The sequence below is a fragment of the Triplophysa dalaica genome, chromosome 21 (assembly GCF_015846415.1).
Source record: "Triplophysa dalaica isolate WHDGS20190420 chromosome 21, ASM1584641v1, whole genome shotgun sequence".
Taxonomy (NCBI): domain Eukaryota; kingdom Metazoa; phylum Chordata; class Actinopteri; order Cypriniformes; family Nemacheilidae; genus Triplophysa; species Triplophysa dalaica.
In genome coordinates, this window is record NC_079562.1 from 277501 (window position 1) to 302073 (window position 24573).

At 39.2% G+C, this 24573-nt stretch overlaps 1 protein-coding gene across 1 annotated transcript in view; it reads right to left on the reverse strand.

Moving 5' to 3' along the window:
- Nucleotides 1-2757, reverse strand: part of LOC130410643 (heterogeneous nuclear ribonucleoprotein L-like) — a 16611-nt gene extending 13854 nt beyond the window's left edge. Inside the window, exon 1 of the mRNA XM_056735427.1 lies at nt 2451-2757. Coding sequence (XP_056591405.1) covers nt 2451-2621 — 171 coding nt within the window. The 5' untranslated portion in view covers nt 2622-2757. The remainder of the gene's footprint in view (nt 1-2450) is intronic.
- Between the last annotated feature and the right edge of the window lie 21816 nt (nt 2758-24573).

The window sequence follows — 24573 nt, forward strand, 5'->3', positions numbered from 1 at the left end:
TGAAGGTACTATATCTTGTGGGTTTTGCTCTTACTTACTAAAACTTGTCAACATGGCTTCTTTATGTGAATACAATTGCATTATCAATGATCAATGTGTTAGGGTTATCAATGTCAATCGTTGGCGGTTTATATGTGAAAGGAGGACATGACAGCAGCTGATGATGAGGCTAGAACCAGCATGTCCAGTTCTTTGACTTTTTAATTTGACTTAACATTATTTTATGTATCCTTTGTATTGAAGAAACCTTTTGAAAGAGTTTGGTTTATTATGAGCACTTAAGCTTAAATGAGACTTGAGTGTTTGTAGTAGACGTAGGTCATGGTGTCGTTGTTGCAATTTTTAGGTGTTCTGTCTTAGTTTGATTTAAGAAAATAAATGTGATTGCTCTACTCACGAATCAATTGTTTTTGTTATTCAAAATATTTGTTATTTTTGTTATATTGTTGAGGACTAGTGCTGCTTTGAGCCACATTCAGTACAAGTAAAATACTCAAGTACTGTTCAAATCAGAGACTCCAAGACTTTTACTGAATTGGTGACTTGTAACCTGTAATGGAGTAGTTTTCGCTGCAAGGTATCTGTACTTTTACTTAAGTATGGTATTCAGGTACTCTTTACACCACTGCATCACATCAAACACCTGTGAACACTGAACATGTGAGGACTCACGGCCTTATGTGTACAAGGTTCTATAAGTAAAACATCATCTCATGGGTCTTAATAGAAATGAATCATTGTTAATATATCCCACATGTTCTTAAACGTCCTGCTCGTGTTGAGAGACACCTCCAATGAACCAGACATGATGAGTAAACCTTTCTTTAAAAATGTCACTGAACACATCACAGCGCTCTTTCAAAACACATTCTTTCTGCAATGCATGTTTTGCTAAATTTGGTTTTAGTGTTCATTTCAGAATTATTTATAGGAGATTTATGAAAATGTTCAGAATAGAAACCAAATTTGCAGTTGTTTTCTGGTGAAATGTTTCTAAGATTTGGTAAAGCGATGTAGTGATAGAAAAGCAATGTTCAAACTTTTTATTGATATCATTTTTGTAATGATGATTAATATGCTTACCTCCCTTTGATCTTATTTTTTGTTTGTTTGAATGTTTTTGGTTTAGTTATTCTTTCCTATATAGTGCATCTTTAACAATTGTGCTTTCAATAAGTTTTCCAAATCCTCCAGCATAGTGAGATCAGTCATGACACCATAACTACTGATTTCCCATCAGTCTTCTGTAGCTTCTCACATCAGTTATACAAATGTCCGGTAAAATTTGTAAATTAAGGAGACAGGAAACACACGGAGGCACATCTTTTTGTAGTATCAGCGTTCTATCAGCAGATTTTCTGTGTAAGCATGTTCATGTGTTTATATTTACACACACTTCTACATATAAGTACATGTTGGTAGATTGCACACTTTGTAGGACCCAGTTCTTAAAACACACACACACACACACTCATTTCACTTTATGCATCATCCGATTGACAGTTGTGTGAGCGGGTTTGCAGTCTGAAAGTTGATAATTTATTATATTTATAAAAGTTGAATTATTTATAGCATTTATTAGGTTTAATATGAGGCAGATTATTGATACCTCACTCATTTTTAGACTCTAGCTACGCCCATGGTGACATTAAAACATCAATGTTCTGTAAAGCTGCACTGAAACCATATGCATTATGAAAAGCACATTCAAAAATAAACCGTTTTCATCTCTGGGCTTCCGTCTCACTTCAAGGCCTCATGATTTCAGACACATTGTTTTTTCTGCATTGTTAGAAGCTTTTACACAAAGTGACTTACATTTCACTGTACTATACTTTCACAAACATCTTTTTTATTATAATAGCCAACAGAATTCACAAAAACAATACTTATTGATATATATATATACTAGCTTGTTTTTAAAAATAATAAATAATCCTATCAGTCAAATTAATATTTTATTTTGCTTTTGTTTCTTTCTTGGTCAATATTTTTTTTTACTAAATTTTTTGCGATATTATCAGACATATTGATTGTTGTCAGGGAATGATGTCAGATGGTAAACATGCTGCTGGCGCAGATTTTTAAGGAGCAAATGAAATGAATTGACTGTTATTAAGAACACGTAACATGATGTCTTCACGTGTGATGTTTGTTTGTTTGTGTTTCTGCTGTATGGTACTTGTGTGTTCGAGAGATCACGTGTGTAACGTATGGGACTGTTTATCTACACGGACAGTAAATCATATTTCATTCAAATGATACTATTGTACTATTAAATGACGACTTTACATTTTTTTTCGCCTGTATTCCGTTTATTCATTTGTTTATTATTTAGTTGTTGATCTTTTTCCTCGGGTTAGCGTCTCATGTCAATACAAATGACATTTTTTTTTTCATGAATATTGAAATATTTACGTTGACAAACATTAAGTGATTGACAGTCTGACCTTCCTGCGCGCTCTGCTCTGCCCTTCGTTTTCATCTTCATCCTCGTCATCGTGCACGAGCCCCGCGGATGCTGAATCTGACTCCTCACCTTCCTCGAGCTCCTCGTCATCCTCGGCCGAGACCTTCAGTCGCTTGGGCGCGCGCTCGTACTCCTCCAGCGCGGACATCATCGATCGATCAATCCCTCAATCGCTCGATTAATAATCAGATGATCCGATAATAGCGCGCACGCGTGTCTCATTCGGCAACTGCTATGTGCGCTCACGACCTCGCAGCGCGCTCACGCATTCTCCGCCTGTCCTGCGGCGCTGACATCACACCGGATGCTTATTGGACGGGGTTCTGACTGACAGCGGCGCTGATTGGATGAGACGGAGACATGTGTCACAGTACACAGACGAGTTCTGTAAGGTGCCTACAAAAATTATTTCATATTTAAGATGATGAATTCAGTTTTTCCTGTTTATGTTTCTATTTATTGTGATATTTTGCTCTAAAAAGATAAAATAAAATAAATGATATATAAATAATCACCTTGAGCTTCTGTTTACGTAAATGTTCCTTAATCGTATATAACCTTAATGTTTATCTTATTTATCTCGGTCTAATTCATGAATATGATCCAGTATATATTGAAGTCAATGAAAGTAGATTCACATAATAATAAAACAAACACAAACAGTTGCACTTCATTTCAAGAGAGAGAAACATCAATCTCATTTGAGTTTAAAATGAGTATTTAGGTAACTGCGACCACCAAACACTCTGACACCTCTAATAGACAAGTGTCATGTGTGAAAATACATACAGAGACGGAAGATGGTTCATGATCTATAAAAAAACATTTTTTTTACATTGACAGCATCATCTCCTGCGGTGGTAATGAGGACATGCACAGAAGATGGTCTAGAACTGGACAGTGGCGGAGCTACACTTTAAAAACAGGGGTGGCAAAGGGGTGTCAAGGTAAAAATAAATTATTTTCCACAAAATGTATATAGATTAAAGTTGTTTATTTTCCAAAATGTACACAATTATATATGTATTAAGTATACAGCAAAAATAGAACAACAAGTATTCAAAGTGCTCCTTGGACTAATCAAGTCCAAGAGAAAAAACTGAGGTAAACTTGGACCTGTCAAAACAAGGCAGGACTAGGCAGTTGTACACATTCAAACATGTACTACAAGAATAATAGTAGAACAACAATACAACAAAAAACATAGAGCCCTTTAACACTGACTCTAATGATAAACTTCAATAGTTGTACCAGGTATAACCTGCATCTACCCATGGTATGGCACCACCAAGTTCACAAATACAAACATTCAGATTCAGAACAGCATAATTCTGCGGTTCTGGTGAGATGAAGCAAAATGTTTTACACACCTCATGAAGAAACCATAATTTGGAACAATTTGCTTGTTATTATTTACCATGAGTACACCGTTACTAATAATACAAATACTAAAGTAATACATGACGACAAAATCTGAGTATATTGAGGTCTAGCCTATTTGACAACATAAGGAAAATTGCTTAAAGACATCTAGACATGTTATGTTAAGTAAGGGATAATGTATAGCGAGGCGGTTGTTATAGCGAATAAAACACCGACAGGCTGTTTAGGAGCCCGGCGTGAAGCGGAGGGATCTTAAATCAGCCTGAAGGGGTTGTATTCGCTATAACAACCACCTCGCTATACATTATCCCGCTTATTACATGGCTACCTACCAAATAAATAAATAATTTGACACAACATATTGATTTAAAAGGGAGTTTATTGATTTAAAAACTATTTATAATGCTTCCGCTAAATAAATAGTCCGTTCAGTCTCTACGGTTAGAATCCTGCGTCCATGGCAACGCTCTGTTTTTCATGACAACGGTCTGTTATACTAAGATTAGTGCTGCATTACACGTGCCAATATGAATAAGTCTACCTAATGTCTGTGATTGTTGCTGAACATTTGCTAACGACATGTTTTAAGCATATTCACGCAGGCGTGACAGTATTAGTAAGTCAGTTTCACGACTAGTAATGCTCATGAAGTATTAATGCCAAGCACTAAAGTGCAACGTCTCCCTTACTTCCCGTTAAAACACTACTTCGTTTAATTTAATACCAATAAAAGCCGTACATACCAGCAAAATGCTCTTCATCGACCCCGTGTGCTGTCGGCGTTGTTTTGGAGCCGTTTGGAGCACGTCACGAAAGTGCTGCGTGTCAGCTTAACCAATGAAAAGTGTAGCAGCAACAGCACGCTGCGGCTGAACGCTTGTGCGTGCTGCGTAAGGATGCGTTCACGTCCGCTGGGAGATTTGGGAAATGTTCGTAAAAATCTAACAGTGTAATGTTTTCAGCGGGGTGGCAACAGGGGTGGCAAGAACTTCGTCTGGGGTGGCAATTGCCACCCCAACTAGCCCTCTGGCTCCGCCACTGGAACTGGAATGAGTTCATATACAGCAGACATGAGACATTGTGAAGATATCATGGAGCTGAACAACTCAATAGATTTCTAGTGCCAGATCTGTGTGTGCGGTGAGAAGCTATGTTTAGAAAAAAAATTGACATATGAGTCAGATATGGTGACCCAAAAACAAAATATGACCTATGTGCTTTTAACTCATCCAGAGAGTAGTGAACACACAAGTGATGAACACACGTGATGAACACACAAGTGATGAACACACAAGTGATGAACACACGCACACCCGGATCAGTGGGCAGATATCACTGCAGCACGCAGGAAGGGGTAAGATGCCTTGATCAAGAGTCCGACTCTCTGATCGTTAGGCCACGACTGCCACGGGGTTTAGTTGATCTTTTAGAATAAATATTCAGATATTGTTAAAACTTCACCTGTAAACAGTATTTGAAGTTAAAGGTTTAAATTCTGGGCTTCAGTGAGACGTCTGAATCGTTCAGTATCACCCTGACCAGACATTCTCACACACACAGCATGTTATATTCTGCTGTTCATGAGGGTTTCATGTGTTTAAATAGATCACCACACGCTGACAGATAAAACACTCACTGTTTCAGGAGATTACACGTTTAATTGGGTCAACAGCAAGAGAAAAAAATGAGAACAAAGTCTTAAAATCAAATATACATTTTTATTAGGGCTGTCAAACTGAATTAAAGTTTGTGTTTATGTTATATATTTCTCTTTACTGTGGATATTAATTTTGCATTTATAAACACATGCACATACATGTATAAATATTTAGGAAACATTAAAAAATATATGTATTTATTTATTTTTACTAATAATTTAAATAATTATAAATGATTGTATATATGCATGTGTATTGAATGTGTTTTTAAAACAAAGTTATTATGTACTGTACACAGACAAATATTATGTATACACAAACTTTTATTTTGGATGCGATTAAATGTGATGAATCGTTTGACAGCCCTTATTTGTATTAAACTCATGAGAACCTCTTATTACAGTTGTTTCTCATTTTAACAGTTACACATGGGTCATGATGAACAGTGACACGTTACCTGATGACTCTCTTCTTGAGGTTTGGATGGATGATTTATTAAGAACACTGATGTTGACCTACATTCAGAGAAAGCTCTGGATCTTTCCTCAGATTCACAGCATCACACTGCTGCTCAAACATGAGCAACGATCACAAACAAAAACACAAACATGTGATGAAAGAGAATCACAATTTTAGGAAGAAGCTGTGAGTGCACTTACACAACACACTATTGAGAGAGAGAGAGATAGAGGGAGAGAGAGAGAGACAGAGAGAGACAGAGAGAGAGAGAAACAGCGAGAGAAACAGAGTGAGAGAGAGAGAGAGAGAGAGAGAGAGAGACCGAGAGAGAGACAGAGAGAGAGAGAGAGAGAGACAGAGAGAGAAACAGAGAGAGAAACAGAGAGAGAGAGAGAGAGAGAGAGAGAGAGACAGAGAGAGAGAGAGAAACAGAGAGAGAAACAGAGAGAGAGAGAGAGAGAGAGAGAGAGAGAGAGAGAAACAGAGAGAGAGAGAGAGACAGAGAGAGAGAGAGACACAGAGAGAGAGTCAGTCAGAGAGAGAGGTCACACACTCTTGAGCTCCTGCAACAAACATATTTTACTACTGGATTAACCTGAAATTCCTTGGAAATTTTTACAAAGGAGACATACACAAACCTTCATTAATGGAACCTGTTGCTTTTTGAATCAAACTTTTACTCTTAATCTGGATTTCTGGAACAAAATATCAGAAAAGGACACAAAGGACACCAACCCAACAATCCTGCTCTACAAAACAAACCAAAAATAACAAGAGGTCTAGATTATCAAGGACTATCTTCTACCAGGTACCAAAGTAAGTACTTTACCATCACTTTGTGCCAAATACTCGACAATAACTACAATCAAACAAACAAAACAAACAAAAGAAAAGAAACTAAAAGTTTTACTCAAAGAGACAATAGTGTTACTGAGGCAGCAAACTCTGCTCAACCACATGACCCACGCCTCAGAGGTGTGAATTGGAAGGTGAGAAAACGACTGGACCAAACAAAGGAGATTCCTGAACCAACGCCCACACAGGTGTGAACGGCCCATTTTACCATGGATGCACAACCCCAATGTGTGGAGGCCATTCCTCTACACTACCCAAAAGAGGTTACAAACGATACAGCAAGGAAAGTCTACAAAAACAAAAGATTCACAGAAAACTCAGAGACTTTATTCGCAGACCTTCATAAAGATGGTAGCACCAGTAACCTGATTTTCTACACCAACCGACCTCATTCATGGCACAAAGCCATCATCTCAGAATTCCCAAACGCTGAAAGAAAAGGCATCTGTGGGGGTTTCCAGCTAAAAATTAAAAATGAGGATGACGTAACAATGATCAATGTTAACATCTACAAAACAACAGGGATAATTGTAGTGAAAAGCACTCAAGGACTTTTCGAACAAAACTTCCTCAGTATCAAAGGAAGATTACAACTGGAACCCAACAATGAGCAACCTACCATAGAGGATTCAGACAGAACCCCAGTTTCTGATGATCAGCAAGAACATAGAGATCTTCCTAACGCAGAACAAACAAAGGACCTCCATTCACACTGCTACTATACTGACATGAGAGAGAGATTTACAGCCCTGGAGGGGGAACTAGTACAGCTCAGAGAAATTACCCTTTCTCTCCAAACCATACAAAGCCCAGACCAATCCGGCAACAAACCCACAGCCAAACAAAAAGAGGGAGACAACATCAGGAAAGAACTGTCTTCACTTCAGGCCGAAGTGAAGCAGCTAGTGCAAGGGAGGGAGAGGCTCAAGGTTCAGCTGGCATCACTGGAAACCAAGCTCACACAGCAGACAGAGAGTCACCGGACCCAGCTAACTGCTTTAAGAGAGGAGATAAGAGAACTGAAGCATGAAAAAGATACCCACCTCACAGCCCTCATCTCCAAAAATGGTCCAGAACAACAGGTCACCCTTCAAACGGACCACAGCTCACAGACCTCATTGTCACAACCCAGCCAAAACTCACCATCTTCACCAAACCCTTTGCCCAGTACAGATCAACGCAATGAACCTGACAACACTCCAACACCCACCGAGGACTCACAGAAAACAGATATTGTCCTTCTGATAGACTCAAATGGGAAATTCATAGACGAAAAAAAGCTCTTCCCCAAACAAAGGGTGTCCAAACTCTGGTGCCCCAACACGCACAGTGCCCTCAGACTACTGAACGAGGACAACCTAGGATCACCAAGCCACATTATAATCCACACTGGCACAAACGACCTCAGAGCACAACAAGAAAGAGTGGCCACAGCACTTAAAAATGGTAATCGAAAAAGCTACAACCACCTTCCCAAATGCCAAAATCACCATCTCGACACTGCTACCACGGAAAGACTTCCACCCAGACACAATTCAACAAGTAAACGCAAATCTCTCTAGAACTTGTGCACTCAAACCTCAAGTGCACCTGGCACATCATCCCACCTTGGACCTCACATGCCTCTATGACCATGTACACCTGTACAGAGCATCTGTCCCCATCTTTGCAAAGAAATTAAAAGATGTTGCTCTAAACCGCAACAACCCTCCTAGAAGCAACAGAGCAAGGCAGTCCCTACCCAGACCATGGATGAACCACATCGCACCTTCAAAAAACAGCCAAAGACTGAGACCCCTTCCCTGCCAAAACAACAGCCAACAGACCAGAGCACCACCCCTGCTGCCTACACCCCCCACCCGGCACATGCAACAGAACTCCAGCAGCCTAAGCTATGCCCAGACAGTGAGCAGAAACTCCACACCGACATCTGCACAAGCTCCAACAGCCGAGCTAAAAGACATCCATCAGATGCTGAACCTGATCTGCTCACACCTACTGTCTCAAGACAAAATCTGCAATAAATAAATAAATACCTTATGGATAGCAAAGCATTTACCATATCATGTTGGAATATTCAAGGCCTGAGGTCATCTGCTTTTGGACTGAAAAGCAAAAACATAGACTTCAGCTCTGAAACAAAAAACTCAGACATCCTCATCCTACAGGAGACATGGAGTAGAGGAGACGGACCCACTGGTCGCCCTACAAACTACAGAGAATTCATCATTCCATCCGTCAAACTGCCTGGCGTCACACAGGGAAGAGACTCAGGCGGAATGCTGATCTGGTATAAGTCCGAATACGCTAACTCAATAAAAATGATTAAAACTGGCCAGTTTTACACATGGATAGAAATCAACAAGACCATCACTTCAACAGATAAGAATATCTTCCTGTGTGCAACCTACATCCCTCCAGCAGAGTCCCCCTACTTCAATGAGGACAGTTTCACGATCCTGGAAGAGGAGATCAACTACTTTCAGTCACAGGGCAATGTTCTGATCTGCGGTGACCTAAATGCCAGGACAGGCGAAGAATCAGACTCAGTTCACACCAAGGGAGACAAACACATTCCAGGAGGAGATGTCCTTCCCACACCTACTCACACACAAAGACTGAACTACGACAAAACAACAAACAAAAATGGATCAAGACTTCTCCATCTTTGTCGCACACTGGGTCTGTACATGGTCAATGGACGACTACGAGGAGATTCATACGGCAGGTACACCTATAGTTCTAAGCTGGGTAACAGTACGGTAGACTATTTCATCACGGATCTGAATCCTAACTCCCTCAGAGCGTTCAGAGTCAGCCCACCATCCCCATTGTCAGATCACAGTAAAATCACTCTCTACCTCAATAGATCCAAACCTAACACAGAGGCATCAAAACAAACTCACCTCCATACCCTAAAACAAACTTTCAGGTGGAAACAAAATTGCGAAGATACATACAAAAGCATAACTCGTGAACCAAAAATTCAAAACCTACTGAATAAATTCCTCGATACCCCATTTCCACACAATAATGAAGGTGTAAATTTAGCAGTAGACAGGATTGACCAAATTTTTACAATATCTGCAACACTATCTAACCTAAAACCCACTAACACAAAACCAAACAAAAAGCCTGTAAATGAGAAATGGTTTGATAAGGAGTGTAAAAACCTTAGAAAAGAAGTAAGAATTCTATCAAATCAGAAACACAGAGATGCTGACAATGTAAACACACGCCAACTCTACCATGAAAATGTTAAACAATATAAGGACACACTAAGGAAGAAAAAGAAACAAGATACACAAAACCAGTTAAAAGGAATTGAACAATCTCTAGAAACAAATCGCTTCTGGGAACACTGGAACACACTTAACAAACCCCACCATGAAGATCTTCCCATTCAGAACGGAGACGTATGGATAAAGCACTTCTCAAACCTCTTTAGTAAAATAAACAAGAACCATGAACAAACTAACCTACACAACAAACTATGCACTCTGGAGTCAACAATTAAAGATTACCAAAACCCTTTAGACTATCCAATTACACTCGCTGAACTGGGCCAAAATATACCAAAACTTAAATCCCAAAAAGCAAGTGGTATCGACGGTATCCTAAACGAGATGATTAAACACACAGACCAAAAACTTACACTCGCCATCCTCAAACTGTTTAATATCATCTTAAGTACAGGTATATTTCCCACAATCTGGAACCAAGGTCTCATAACTCCAATCCATAAAAGTGGAGACAAATTCGACCCTAATAATTACCGCGGAATATGTGTAAACAGCAACCTAGGTAAACTCCTCTGTAACATTCTTAACAGCAGACTTATCCAATATCTAAACAACCAAAACATCCTGAGAAAATGCCAAATTGGTTTTCAACCCAAATACTGCACATCCGATCATATATACACTCTTCATACCTTAATTGACAAAGAAACAAACCAAAAGAAAAGAAAGCTCTACTCATGCTTTGTTGACTTCAAAAAAGCTTTTGACTCAATCTGGCATGAGGGACTTTTTCTTCAGTTGATTCAATGCGGCATCGGAGGAAAAACCTACGACATCATCAAATCAATGTACACCAATAACACACTTGCAGTTAAAATTGGCAACAAGCACACAGACTTTCTCTCCCAGAGTCGTGGAGTGAGACAGGGCTGTAGTCTAAGTCCTACACTATTTAACATTTACATCAATGAACTAGCTGGAGCTCTAGAACAGTCACCAGCACCCGGCCCGACCTTACAAGACACCGAAGTGAAATGCCTCCTGTTTGCAGACGATCTGGTGCTGCTGTCACCCACAAAAGAGGGTCTACAGCAACATCTGGACACCCTGCACACTTTCTGCCAAACATGGGCCCTATCGGTTAACCTTAAGAAGACTCAAGTCATGATATTCCAAAAAAAGCCCAGTAGCCAAAACCAACATAACCGTTTCAAACTAAACAACGTGCCCCTAGAACACACCAAGAACTACACATATCTTGGTATAAACATTAGTAACACCGGAAACTTAAACAAGGCTGTGAATGACCTGAGAGACAAGGCACGAAGAGCCTTTTACGCCATCAAAAAGAATATTAAAATTGACATCCCAACCGTAATCTGGTTGAAAATAATACAATCAATTATAGAACCAATCGCGCTGTATGGAAGTGAGGTTTGGGGTCCTCTCGCCAACCAAGAGTTCAGCAGATGGGACAAACACCCAATAGAGATTCTGCAAACAGAAATGTGTAAAAACATTCTACGGGTACAGAGAAAAACTCCAAACAACGCCTGCAGAGCAGAATTAGGACTGTATCCTCTAATCATTAAAATACAAAAAAGAGCTTTAAAATTCTACACACACCTTAAGAACAGCGACACAGACACACTCCATCACAAAGCCTTAAGTCATCAAGAGCTGAGCCCAGAGAGAAACCCCTTCATCCAACTGATCTCACAACTAACTCTACAACCCCAAACATGCCCAAGTCAACCCCAAACCCCAGCCAGACTAAACCAAATGATGAAAAGACAAAAAGAGAAATATCTCCAACACTGGACAGAAGCAACAGCTCAGTAAAGTAAACTGGAATGCTATCTGTCACTAAAGAGAGAATATAAAGTGTCAGAATAGCTCACAAGCGTATCAGACCCTAAACTAAGAAAAGTGTTGAGCATGTACAGACTCAGTGATCACCAGCTCACTGTAGAGATGGGCAGACACAGACACACATGGACACCGAGAGAAGAGCGACTGTGTCCACACTGCACACACAATCAAGTGGAAACAGAGCTGCACTTTCTCCTCTCCTGTCCCAACTACACACACATCAGAGAAACATTCTTCCCCCAGTTTACAAACTTACACAAAGACTTTGAGCAGTTTCAACAAAAGGACAAGATCTCATACATACTGGGAGAAAAGTCAAGAAGCTCAAACCTGCTGCAAGATATGTCAAGTCCTGCCACGACCAAAGAACAAGCAGCACAACACAACACAACACTGACAGAACACACACAAACTGACACTGTCACCCTCATTGAGAACTTTAATTAAAACTCTTTTTCTGTTTATATTGAGATGTATATATATAGATTTTTACTTATAGACTTTTAATTTTATTCTATCTTATTTTTGATCTTAATCTGTATTTCTGCATGTTTATATTTAATCTTGTGCTTTGGCAATGTAAATTTTCTTTTATCATGCCAATAAAGCTCCTTTGAATCTTGAATCTTGAGAGAGACAGAGAGAGAGAGAGAGAGAGAGAGACAGAGACAGAGAGAGTGTGAGAGAGAGAGACAGAGACAGAGAGAGAGACAGAGAGAGTGTGAGAGAGAGAGACAGAGACAGAGAGAGAGAGAGACAGAGAGAGAGAGAGAGAGAGAGAGAGAGAGAGAGAGAGAGAGACAGAGAGAGAGAGACAGAGACAGAGAGAGAGAGAGACAGAGAGACAGAGAGAGACAGAGAGAGAGAGAGAGAGAGAGAGAGAGAGAGAGACAGAGAGAGAGAGACAGAGACAGAGAGAGACAGAGAGAGAGAGAGAGAGAGACAGAGAGAGAGACAGAGACAGAGAGAGAGAGAGACAGAGAGACAGAGAGAGAGAGAGAGAGAGAGAGAGAGAGAGAGAGAGAGAGAGACAGAGAGAGAGAGAGAGAGAGAGAGAGAGAGGTTTCTGTCACTACAGACCATCACATGTTTCACACATCAACTCACACGGCACATCAACACAACGAGAGATTTAAACTTTATTCTGAATGTTTCAGCTTCACAGAAGAAAGTGTTTATGGTTGTGTATGATCTACACAACATTACTCTGAACGTTCACAAATCAAAAAGAGGGACAGGAAATGGCCAGAGGAAGTCAGTTAGGTAACCAGAGCCACACAACTGAGGTTTCAATCATGCAACTCTTATTCCTCTCACACACACACACACACATACAAACACGCAACACACACATCACAAACACACAAGCACGCTCACATGCATGTGGATGAGATGGCACATCACTGAAACACATTGAGATATGGAACACAGGAGTTGTGATGATGAAGCGTGTGTTTAACATGATGAGAGCTGAAGTGAACATGTGTGGCGTAACACAGTGAAGGGAAGAGAGCCCTCAGACCTTTTAAAATGGATGTGAAAGAAGGAACTGCTTGTGTCATTTCTCTGCCCGTTTCCCACATGTGCTCAAAAATTCTTCTGAAGAAAGACCTCAACAAACTGTATAATCACATGTGTGAAGTAAATAAGGTGTGAACGACATGTGAACACAGGAAACAGCTGTATGTGTGTGTTTGTAGAATATTGTAGATAACTCACAATCTGCTGTATGCGATTCACACACACACACACACACAGCTGACCTCAGAACAGTGTGCGAGCGATCAGAAGATGACCTGCTGTGAGATCTGTGGGAGATTCTTCCGGAAAATCTGACACTAAAAATAACCCCAAAATAAAACAAAGATGAATAAAAAACACCCAATATCCTCATCATCCATCTGAACACACACATACACACACACACACATCTGATGATTGTGATGACTGCAGTAAAGTGATCTCATGATATTTCATCAGAACTTTCTGCTTCAGCTGTTCCAAAAGTCAATACTCTTCATTTCATCATTATATTTTCAGCACAAATAAACACAACAAAGGTTGGCCACTGCTGTACAAAGGAGGAAAAAAACATAACACAGAATACTGTAAATACACCACAGCAAACATTCAAAGAATTGTAATAAACTAAATGACTATATTTGACTTAACCCTAAACCGCCCTGTTCACATTAACAAGATCAGACAAATAGGAGGGTGACAGACCTTTTATAGACTTAAAAACAAACAAAATCAACTTTTATATTGCACTGGCAACCAGTTTAGAGACATTTAACCAGAGTAATGTGTTCTCGTTTACAAACCCTTGTTAAAAATCTGACAGCGCCATTCTGAACCATTTGAAGCCAGAACCAGGAGGATTTGAGCTGTCCAATATCAGAGCGCTGCAGGAGTGTAAACCTGATAAAACAAACACATGTATAACTCTCTCAAGATCTTTAAAAGATAGAAAAGATCTACCTTTTGACAGAAGTTTAAAAGCATGATTTAACTACTGAATTAATATAGTGATCAATGAAAAAGAACTCCTCATAACTGATGAAGACCTCAGTTTCTGTTGTGTGATATCTCTGTTAGTTTGTTCATTTGTGAGATTATTGATGAAGTCACACATGATGCTGCTCTGATTCTAAGAGATTCATCTGTCGACATTATTTAACATTTTTACAGTCTTTCAGCAAAATGTCAAGCAGACAAAGTGATGAAAGCGGATGTTGTTCATCATCTTCATCTGAAGTGTTTGTGTGTGAAACAGCTCCACCTGCTGCTGATCTTCAGTATATCACACGCTCTTCATTTACTTGAGTGTATTATGGTCCCTCAGGTTAGATTAAACCATCAAAATAAAACAGAGAAAACACCAAACTTTAAGGTATTTATAGGGTTTCATTGAAAGAACAGACAGTTGCACTGTGACATTTTCCTACAAATATTAAATGTTGAAGATTAAATTCATGTAGAGACACACCAGCATCATCCGGATATTAGATTAGATTAGATTAGATTAGATTCAACTTTATTGTCATTACACATATACAAGTACAGTGTAACGAAATGTAGTTTAGGTCTAACCAGAAGTGCAATTAGCAAGTGCAGGATATACAGTGTGAATAAATACAGAATACAATATTAGGAAGATACTATACAATGGGCATGTACTATGAAAATATGACAGTCGGTATGTACTATGAACAATATAAACAGAAGGATATATACTGTAAACATTAATGTACAGGTGGTTATGAACAGATAACAATATAGACTATACAATAGTGCAAGTGACTTAAGTGTGCATTAGTTACAGACATTAGCTATTAAAGTTACAGTGCAGTAGATGAGTTGATGCGGTTATTAAAGGTACAGTGCAGTAGATGAGTTGATGCAGTTATTAGAGTTACAGTGCAGTAGATGAGTTGATGCGGTTATTAGAGTTACAGTGCAGTAGATGAGTTGATGCGGTTATTAAAGGTACAGTGCAGTAGATGAGTTGATGCGGTTATTAGAGTTACAGTGCAGTAGATGAGTTGATGCGGTTATTAGAGTTACAGTGCAGTAGATGAGTTGATGCGGTTATTAAAGGTACAGTGCAGTAGATGAGTTGATGCGGTTATTAGAGTTACAGTGCAGTAGATGAGTTGATGCGGTTATTAAAGGTACAGTGCAGTAGATGAGTTGATGCGGTTATTAGAGTTACAGTGCAGTAGATGAGTTGATGCGGTTATTAGAGTTACAGTGCAGTAGATGAGTTGATGCGGTTATTAAAGGTACAGTGCAGTAGATGAGTTGATGCGGTTATTAAAGGTACAGTGCAGTAGATGAGTTGATGCGGTTATTAGAGTTACAGTGCAGTAGATGAGTTGATGCAGTTATTAGAGTTACAGTGCAGTAGATGAGTTGATGCGGTTATTAAAGGTACAGTGCAGTAGATGAGTTGATGCAGTTATTAAAGGTACAGTGCAGAAGATGAGTTGATGCGGTTATTAAAGGTACAGTGCAGTAGATGAGTTGATGCGGTTATTAAAGTTACAGTGCAGTAGATGAGTTGATGCGGTTATTAGAGTTACAGTGCAGTAGATGAGTTGATGCGGTTATTAAAGGTACAGTGCAGTAGATGAGTTGATGCGGTTATTAAAGGTACAGTGCAGTAGATGAGTTGATGCGGTTATTAGAGTTACAGTGCAGTAGATGAGTTGATGCGGTTATTAAAGGTACAGTGCAGTAGATGAGTTGATGCGGTTATTAAAGTTACAGTGCAGTAGATGAGTTGATGCGGTTATTAAAGGTACAGTGCAGTAGATGAGTTGATGCGGTTATTAAAGGTACAGTGCAGTAGATGAGTTAATGCAGTTATTAAAGGTACAGTGCAGTAGATGAGTTGATGCGGTTATTAAAGGTACAGTGCAGTAGATGAGTTGATGCGGTTATTAAAGGTACAGTGCAGTAGATGAGTTGATGCGGTTATTAAAGGTACAGTGCAGTAGATGAGTTGATGCGGTTATTAAAGGTACAGTGCAGTAGATGAGTTGATGCGGTTATTAAAGGTACAGTGCAGTAGATGAGTTGATGCGGTTATTAGAGTTACAGTGCAGTAGATGAGTTGATGCGGTTATTAAAGTTACAGTGCAGTAGATGAGTTGATGCGGTTATTAGAGTTACAGTGCAGTAGATGAGTTGATGCGGTTATTAGAGTTACAGTGCAGTAGATGAGTTGATGCGGTTATTAAAGGTACAGTGCAGTAGATGAGTTGATGCGGTTATTAAAGGTACAGTGCAGTAGATGAGTTGATGCGGTTATTAAAGGTACAGTGCAGTAGATGAGTTGATGCGGTTATTAGAGTTACAGTGCAGTAGATGAGTTGATGCGGTTATTAAAGGTACAGTGCAGTAGATGAGTTGATGCAGTTATTAGAGTTACAGTGCAGTAGATGAGTTGATGCAGTTATTAGAGTTACAGTGCAGTAGATGAGTTGATGCGGTTATTAGAGTTACAGTGCAGTAGATGAGTTGATGCGGTTATTAAAGGTACAGTGCAGTAGATGAGTTGATGCGGTTATTAAAGGTACAGTGCAGTAGATGAGTTGATGCGGTTATTAGAGTTACAGTGCAGTAGATGAGTTGATGCGGTTATTAAAGGTACAGTGCAGTAGATGAGTTGATGCGGTTATTAAAGTTACAGTGCAGTAGATGAGTTGATGCGGTTATTAAAGGTACAGTGCAGTAGATGAGTTGATGCGGTTATTAAAGGTACAGTGCAGTAGATGAGTTGATGCGGTTATTAGAGTTACAGTGCAGTAGATGAGTTGATGCGGTTATTAAAGGTACAGTGCAGTAGATGAGTTGATGCGGTTATTAAAGGTACAGTGCAGTAGATGAGTTGATGCGGTTATTAAAGGTACAGTGCAGTAGATGAGTTGATGCGGTTATTAAAGTTACAGTGCAGTAGATGAGTTGATGCGGTTATTAAAGGTACAGTGCAGTAGATGAGTTGATGCGGTTATTAGAGTTACAGTGCAGTAGATGAGTTGATGCGGTTATTAAAGGTACAGTGCAGTAGATGAGTTGATGCGGTTATTAAAGGTACAGTGCAGTAGATGAGTTGATGCGGTTATTAAAGGTACAGTGCAGTAGATGAGTTGATGCGGTTATTAAAGTTACAGTGCAGTAGATGAGTTGATGCAGTTATTAGAGTTACAGTGCAGTAGATGAGTTGATGCAGTTATTAGAGTTACAGTGCAGTAGATGAGTTGATGCAGTTATTAGAGTTACAGTGCAGTAGATGAGTTGATGCAGTTATTAGAGTTACAGTGCAGTAGATGAGTTGATGCGGTTATTAAAGGTACAGTGCAGTAGATATATAAAAGACATTGAGTGCGTTTATCAGCTTGTCTCTGTGTCTCATGTCAGTCATGTGACGTTCCCTAATAATACAAATATTCTACATCACATTCGAGTAGTTCTGTTTCTGTTGTTTTTTAAAGTTTTACATGATGTGACCTGGAATCAGATTGTGATGCAGACGTGACTCAGCAGTATGATGTTCTTTATGGGGTATTGGTGGGTCTTTTATAGTCTGACTGATCTCAACATGCAGCGCAGACATTAACATCAAGAGTAAGATTTCAGAAACATGATGTTTGAAGAATCTGACATGCACTCATATATTTCTCCTTCACTAGATGTGGATTTCTAGTCTGTCTGTGTGATGTTATTGAATCATCTTCTGTAGAATATCATCAACTGATCTAAGAAATACACTTTCAACTCTTTAATCATTATGTCTTGTGAAATCGTATGTTTGTTATATGAATGATATTAGCATTGACAGTGAAAAATATTGTGTGTGTCCTCATAAAGATAGCTGTGCAAACATGTGTGTGTGTTTGTGTGTGTGTCCTATGGTCAGAACACAAACTAATGGATGAAAACGATAACAAGATGATGTGTGTAGTGAAGAAACACTGATGATAAATGAGAGGAAATGAACAACCACAGAAGCATTGTTTGAGTTTCACACTGTTAATAGAGGAGATGGGTTCTGGTTAAAGCACTCGATGATGAAGATGAAGATGATGATGTGTGTCTGTGGAGTCAAAACACATTTTATGATTTCACATTTCATTTCTACTGCATCTGCTAGGATTGCTGATATGAACTGCTTTTACTTTAACATTTGACATGTTTTTAATAAATAATTTGCTGCACAATATTTCAAAAGACATAATGATTAAAGAGTTGAAAGTGTATTTCTTACATCAGTTGATGATATTCTACAGAAGATGATTCAATAACATCACACAGACAGACTAGAAATCCACATCTAGTGAAGGAGAAATATATGAGTGCATGTCAGATTCTTCAAACATCATGTTTGTGAAATCTTACTCTTGATGTTAATGTCTGCACTGCACACAGAGATGATGAGGATGATAATCATGATGTTTAATGCATGTTTTGAGGTTGTTCATCACACAATCACTCTCCATCTAAACTGATGTTTGTTGAGATCAGTCAGACTATAAAAGACCCACCAACATCCCATAAATAACATCATACTGCTGAGTCACGTCTGCATCACAATCTGATTCCAGATCACATCATCTTCATCACATATCAACTTTGTATATCTCTGAAGTGTTGATGTGAAGGACAACTAAATGTAATTGTGTGCTTTATTTCAGATCTGCATCTGAAGTCTTGATTTCTTTGGATCAGAGGTGGACAGCCCTGCACATCCCATTAACATGACCACTGAAGAACATCTGCATCTACGATCTTTAACATCATCCATCCATCAGGTGACATCATAGTGTCATGTCATGTGTGTGTCACTGATAGATTGTGAATGAGATGCATGTGAAACACGTGATTGAATGTAGTTTTACTGAATATTAATGTGAAGTGAAAGATCAAGTCCATCAGTTATGTGTGTTTGTGTTTGTGTTTGTCAAACAGGTTTCTTATTATTTCAGTGTCAACTCTCATCAGTTTCACATCATGACAGAACACAACATCACCGATAACCAGACTTTTCTGATGGAGAGAAACATCTGGACTTATTGTTAAGTTATTGGGCCAAACAGATATTTGCACAATTAGTCTTTCAGTTGTTGAGATTCCGATCATGCTCTTAACTCTGTATGCGTTGTGTTGTCTCATCAAGTCTCATCGAACTGCTTCAGTTTTTGTGATTCATTTGATTCTTTCAGATCTCATACAGTTGATTTGTCTCATATTAATGACATGGGACCGGACGTTTATGTTGTTGTCAGCATATGAATATTCTCTGGTTGTAGGTGTGTATTTTATGGCATGTGTGGCGTTTGAAAGATATCTTTTGGTGTCTCATCCTATCTGGCACAAAACTCACCAGACACTGAAATCCTCCTGTTTGATTTCTCTCATCTGATCTTTGGATTAATAAGACCACCTTATCTGTATTTTGATCTTCTCTGGCGGTCTGTAGCGTTGTTGATTCCCTATCCAGTGATCATTGTGTGTTTTGTTGGTACATGGAGGGGTCTTTCTCACTCAATATCACTGACGTCTCAGAAACGCAGAATGATTTTGGGCACTTTGTTCCTCGTGCTGCTGAGTTACACATTTATCATCCTCCTGTTCTCGATTGCAGGTTTTTTTAAATATTGAACTGATGGAGAGTTTTGGTGGTCTTTGTCATATGAAAAAGTGATTGATTGTGTTATCTGTCATCTGTGTCTGAATCCTCTCACTGACTGTTTGTTGTATTTGTTCATGAGGACTGATGCTGCTGATTTATTTCCGTCTCTTCACTGCTGTCGTAGATCAGACACACATCAGATTTCTGTGCGACACGACCAGAACAACACAATCAGCAGGGGCCGTTTACACGAGACCATTTTCAACTGAAAACGCAAACAATGATGCGTCTTGGACGTTCGTTTAGACGGAAACGTCGGTTTGGGGGACTGAAAACGCAAACTTTTGAAGACGGATCTCAAAACGCAGCTATTTTAAAAACACCGCCTTTTCGTATTCATGTAAACGGCAAGACAGAACTTCCCAATTACGTCACGCGCATGCGTATTACGTGCTCGGTCACCAGTGGCGGTTCTACATTGAATCACTCCCCGGGCGAGATCCGCTCTGGGTGCCCCCCCATCTACTCCCACCCATTCGAGAGAAAAAAAGCCATGTTTTACCATAACTATATAAGTGTAAGCCGAACCTTATATTTCTCAATTGCACAAATCCTTCAACAGAACATTTTAAAAACACAATTCTGCACAAATCAGTATAAGTTATCAGAACTTAAATATACTCTATGTACATAAATGTTGCAACATATGTACATGATGTACATATGTATCATGATGTAACACGACCAGAGAACAACAACATTAAAATATTAAGAATAATATACAAATAAAATATAGAAAAAATATTCTAAATAGCACAAATCCTTCATCACACAAAAGCAAATCTAATTATTACACTATTGCACTAAGAACAGAAAACACAAACTAAAACCTGACCTTTCTGGCCTTCCTTAATGCAAAATCATCAATAATGTCATCATACGAAATCTGCCCCCTATTGAGTTATTGATACTGATGATAGGAAGGCCAGTGAGCTGTTCTTGAGACATGGTTGACCTCAGGTATGACTTGATCAACTTTTGAAAAGCTCCTCTCTGCTTGAGCCACAGTGACTGGCAGAGTAAGTGTAATCCTGAGAGCAGTCCAAAAGTTGGGGTAGATCTCTGATAGATCCTTATCATGCATAAAAGTGTCCAAAATACTTTAGAAGTGCCCATGAATTTGCAATTGAAATTGACATCAAAAGACAGTAGGCTACAGTATAACTCTTATGAATTGCAAATTTAAATAAACATGCCCTTACATGCCAAATGTCTGTCATGACTCATTAGACGCTTTATTAATCTAATCTAAGGGAGGAACAATTAGCTCCTTGGTTACTGCCTCAAATTATATTCTTTGTCACGCAACAGAGTTATAGCAAATGTTTGCCTTTGAACACATCCAGACATATGTTAATTTCGTTGGCTAATTACAGGGCCCAACATTAACCCCAATGATGGAAATAAATAATAACTTTACTTGTAACAGTTTTGTTGCAAAGCACAATCTTATGGTGAAATTAGATCTCGTGTTTGTTGAGTTAAGACCGAATTATTGTTGTATAAGCATCATAGCAAGAAGGCTAACAAACGTAAGAGTTAACGTTACCACCCATTTACATTAGCCCTTCATTGATGATGGATAACGTCACCGTAATCATACAGAGAGAACGTAGTTACATACCTTTATCTTTTGCTCCTTTCTCCGCTTCTACTTTGATTTTTTCTTATATTGGGCACCTGACGGCTTAAACCTTTTTCTCTCCATCGCTTTCATGTTTATCTGGCACTCGACAATCAAGACTAAACCACTTCACCTCCACATAATCGTTTTGGATTAACTTTTTTTATTAGCCATTTCACACACAATGCAGAAAAAAAACGTGGAAAAATAGGCCTGTGCTTTAAAATTATGAATGAAATGTGCGTTATTTAGAAGAAAGTCAAGGTGTGACTGATTTTAGCCCACTAAATGGGCCCCCCTCCTTGTCCGCTCCATTTGGGAGAGGTTACCTGTCCATCAGGGGATCAGCCCCTCCCCTTTACAGTTTTCACACAGCTTCTGCGCTTCTCAGCAAGCAGGGGCGGCGATTTGCCAATTCCCCACACAGACAGTTATATTATACATAATAGAAACCTGCTTTGCGGCGCGGATTATTTTTCTTTTTCAAGTGCTTGTGCCGCCCCCCACGTGTCGTGAAAATTTGGCGCCCCGGGCGGCTGCCCGGTTCGCCCGTGCCTAAAACCGCCACTGTCGGTCACGCGAGGAAAGCTAAAACAATGTGAGCTCTCACTGCTGGACTATGTTTGAACGTTTCCTCAGCAAAATGTGGATTTGATGGACCAATAAGACCAGCGGAGACTCACTGTTTACATTCACCAGACTTTAAACACACATATATGTCGACCAACGGGACTTTTGCCTTATAACTGTGCATGTGTGTGTGTGCCAAGGCACATCCTGCAACAACATCATCATCCACTACTACAGTGTTGTATCTGTCGTCCTGGACCCGTGTAAATGCAGACAGTTTTGACAACGCTGTCATAAGCACATGAAACATTAGAAAAGCTTTTCATCGTGTAATTGTGGCATAACAGCTGTGTGAAGTGTTTTCATGTGATTCTCATACACACGTGTGTATCTTCATCTATATATGTACACAGCTTTAACACGTCAGATTGTACAGTCTGGTTTCTCCAGAGGTTTTTTTCTCCATTTATTCATCATTGAAGCTTTGGTTCTTCTCCAGTGTGTTGTGTTTTTGTGTTCATCAGGAGACTGCTGATATGAGATTAGCTCAAGTTTCTGTTCATTCCTTTAGCATTGCTTTATTAGAATGCCATAACTCTTTTCATAACTCCATGTACTGTTTTGTATTTCTGTTTTCCTTTAAAGCTGCTTCCCAACATTGTAAAATGAACTATATTGAAGGTATTGAACATTTGTATCACTTTGTGTGCTTCTCTGAAATAGAAACACTTTGTGTAATATTGAACTAAATATTACATTTCTGATTGTATATGTGTGACTAGAATATTATATGAAACATCTCTATAACAAGACATCATCAAAACAATAGTTTGTCAAGGATGTCAAGATCTAAAGATTTTGGAAGTCTAGAATGTGTAATTTCTAGTGGTGGGCATAGATACATTTTTTTTAATCTAGATTAATCTAGATTAAAATGGCTCATTTGAATTCTGCCGAAGGCATTCAGAATATGTGTGCTACCCAAATAATGACTAAAAGTAAGTCTTTGAGAACGGGTGTCTAAAGCCAGGTGGCGCATTAGACCAGGGGCTCATCTCCTGTTTCCAAAATGCATAACAAACTGCTTGAGAAAGCTGTTCTACTATGATAACTGGTGATGAAAATTAAATTATGTTCAATAAGATGAATTTGTGTTTACTTCCGCATTAGCTAAGGGATGATTTGCGTTTAGGTGGTACTTGAGACTGGAAGAGCTCCTACAGTACATTTACATTTAGTCATTTAGCAGACGCTTTTATCCAAAGCGACTTACAAAGAGTGAGGGAGCAACAAGCGATATGTCATACAGGAGCCATAATACATTAGATCTCAATACAAAGTTACTGGTTTCAACTAAAACTACCTGTTGAGAGAAAGTGTTTTTTTAAACCAATTCCGCATTGCACAAGGTGCAAACAACCTTAGTCTTGTCGATGTTTCCATTGGGAAGCTTCTTAAAAATGTATATTCCCTGAAGCAAACCCGGCGGCTTCATAGCTGCATCCATGTTAGCACGTCACGTTTGATGCGGTAATTTCACAGTAACGTTATGTTGTGTTCAGACCAAACGCGAATGGCGTGTCAAGCGCGAGTGATTTATATGTTAATGCAAAGAGCCAATAGAACTACTTGCTGCGCGAATCGCGCGAATGAAGCCCTGATTATGAGATGATGAGGCGGCGCTAAGGACGCGAATGAAGCCCTGGTTATGAGATGATGAGGCGGCTTCTGCTTCCGCGAATCACGCGAATCTCGTTCTCGCCCCGTACAGTGCAGTTAAGCTGGTATACATCCGCGCTAAAATATCAAGGTGAAATCTTCAAATCTTCAAGGTGAGATCATAGCTTGCGTAGTATAGACCCAGCTCCCAACACAACTTTGAGAATAGATTAACGGCGACATTTTTTTTATTGCGCGATAAGAGTCTCACTGCGTTAACGGCGTTAATGGCGTTAACGGCCCACCACTAGTAATTTCAAACCCTAACCACGCACGCATGCACGCACGCACACACACGACTGTTTTCTATACACTTCAAAAAATAAATTAAAACACAATTCTCTTCATATCTATCATCAGTTCACTCATTCTGTGAAATATTCTGACATTTTCACTTTGTGTTTAGAATGATGTTTTTATTATAGTTTGGATATATGCTGTTATGTAACAAAACTCACATCTACAGAGAAGAAAAATCAACTCCAACGATTTCACACAAGAATCGATCTATGATGAAACAAAAC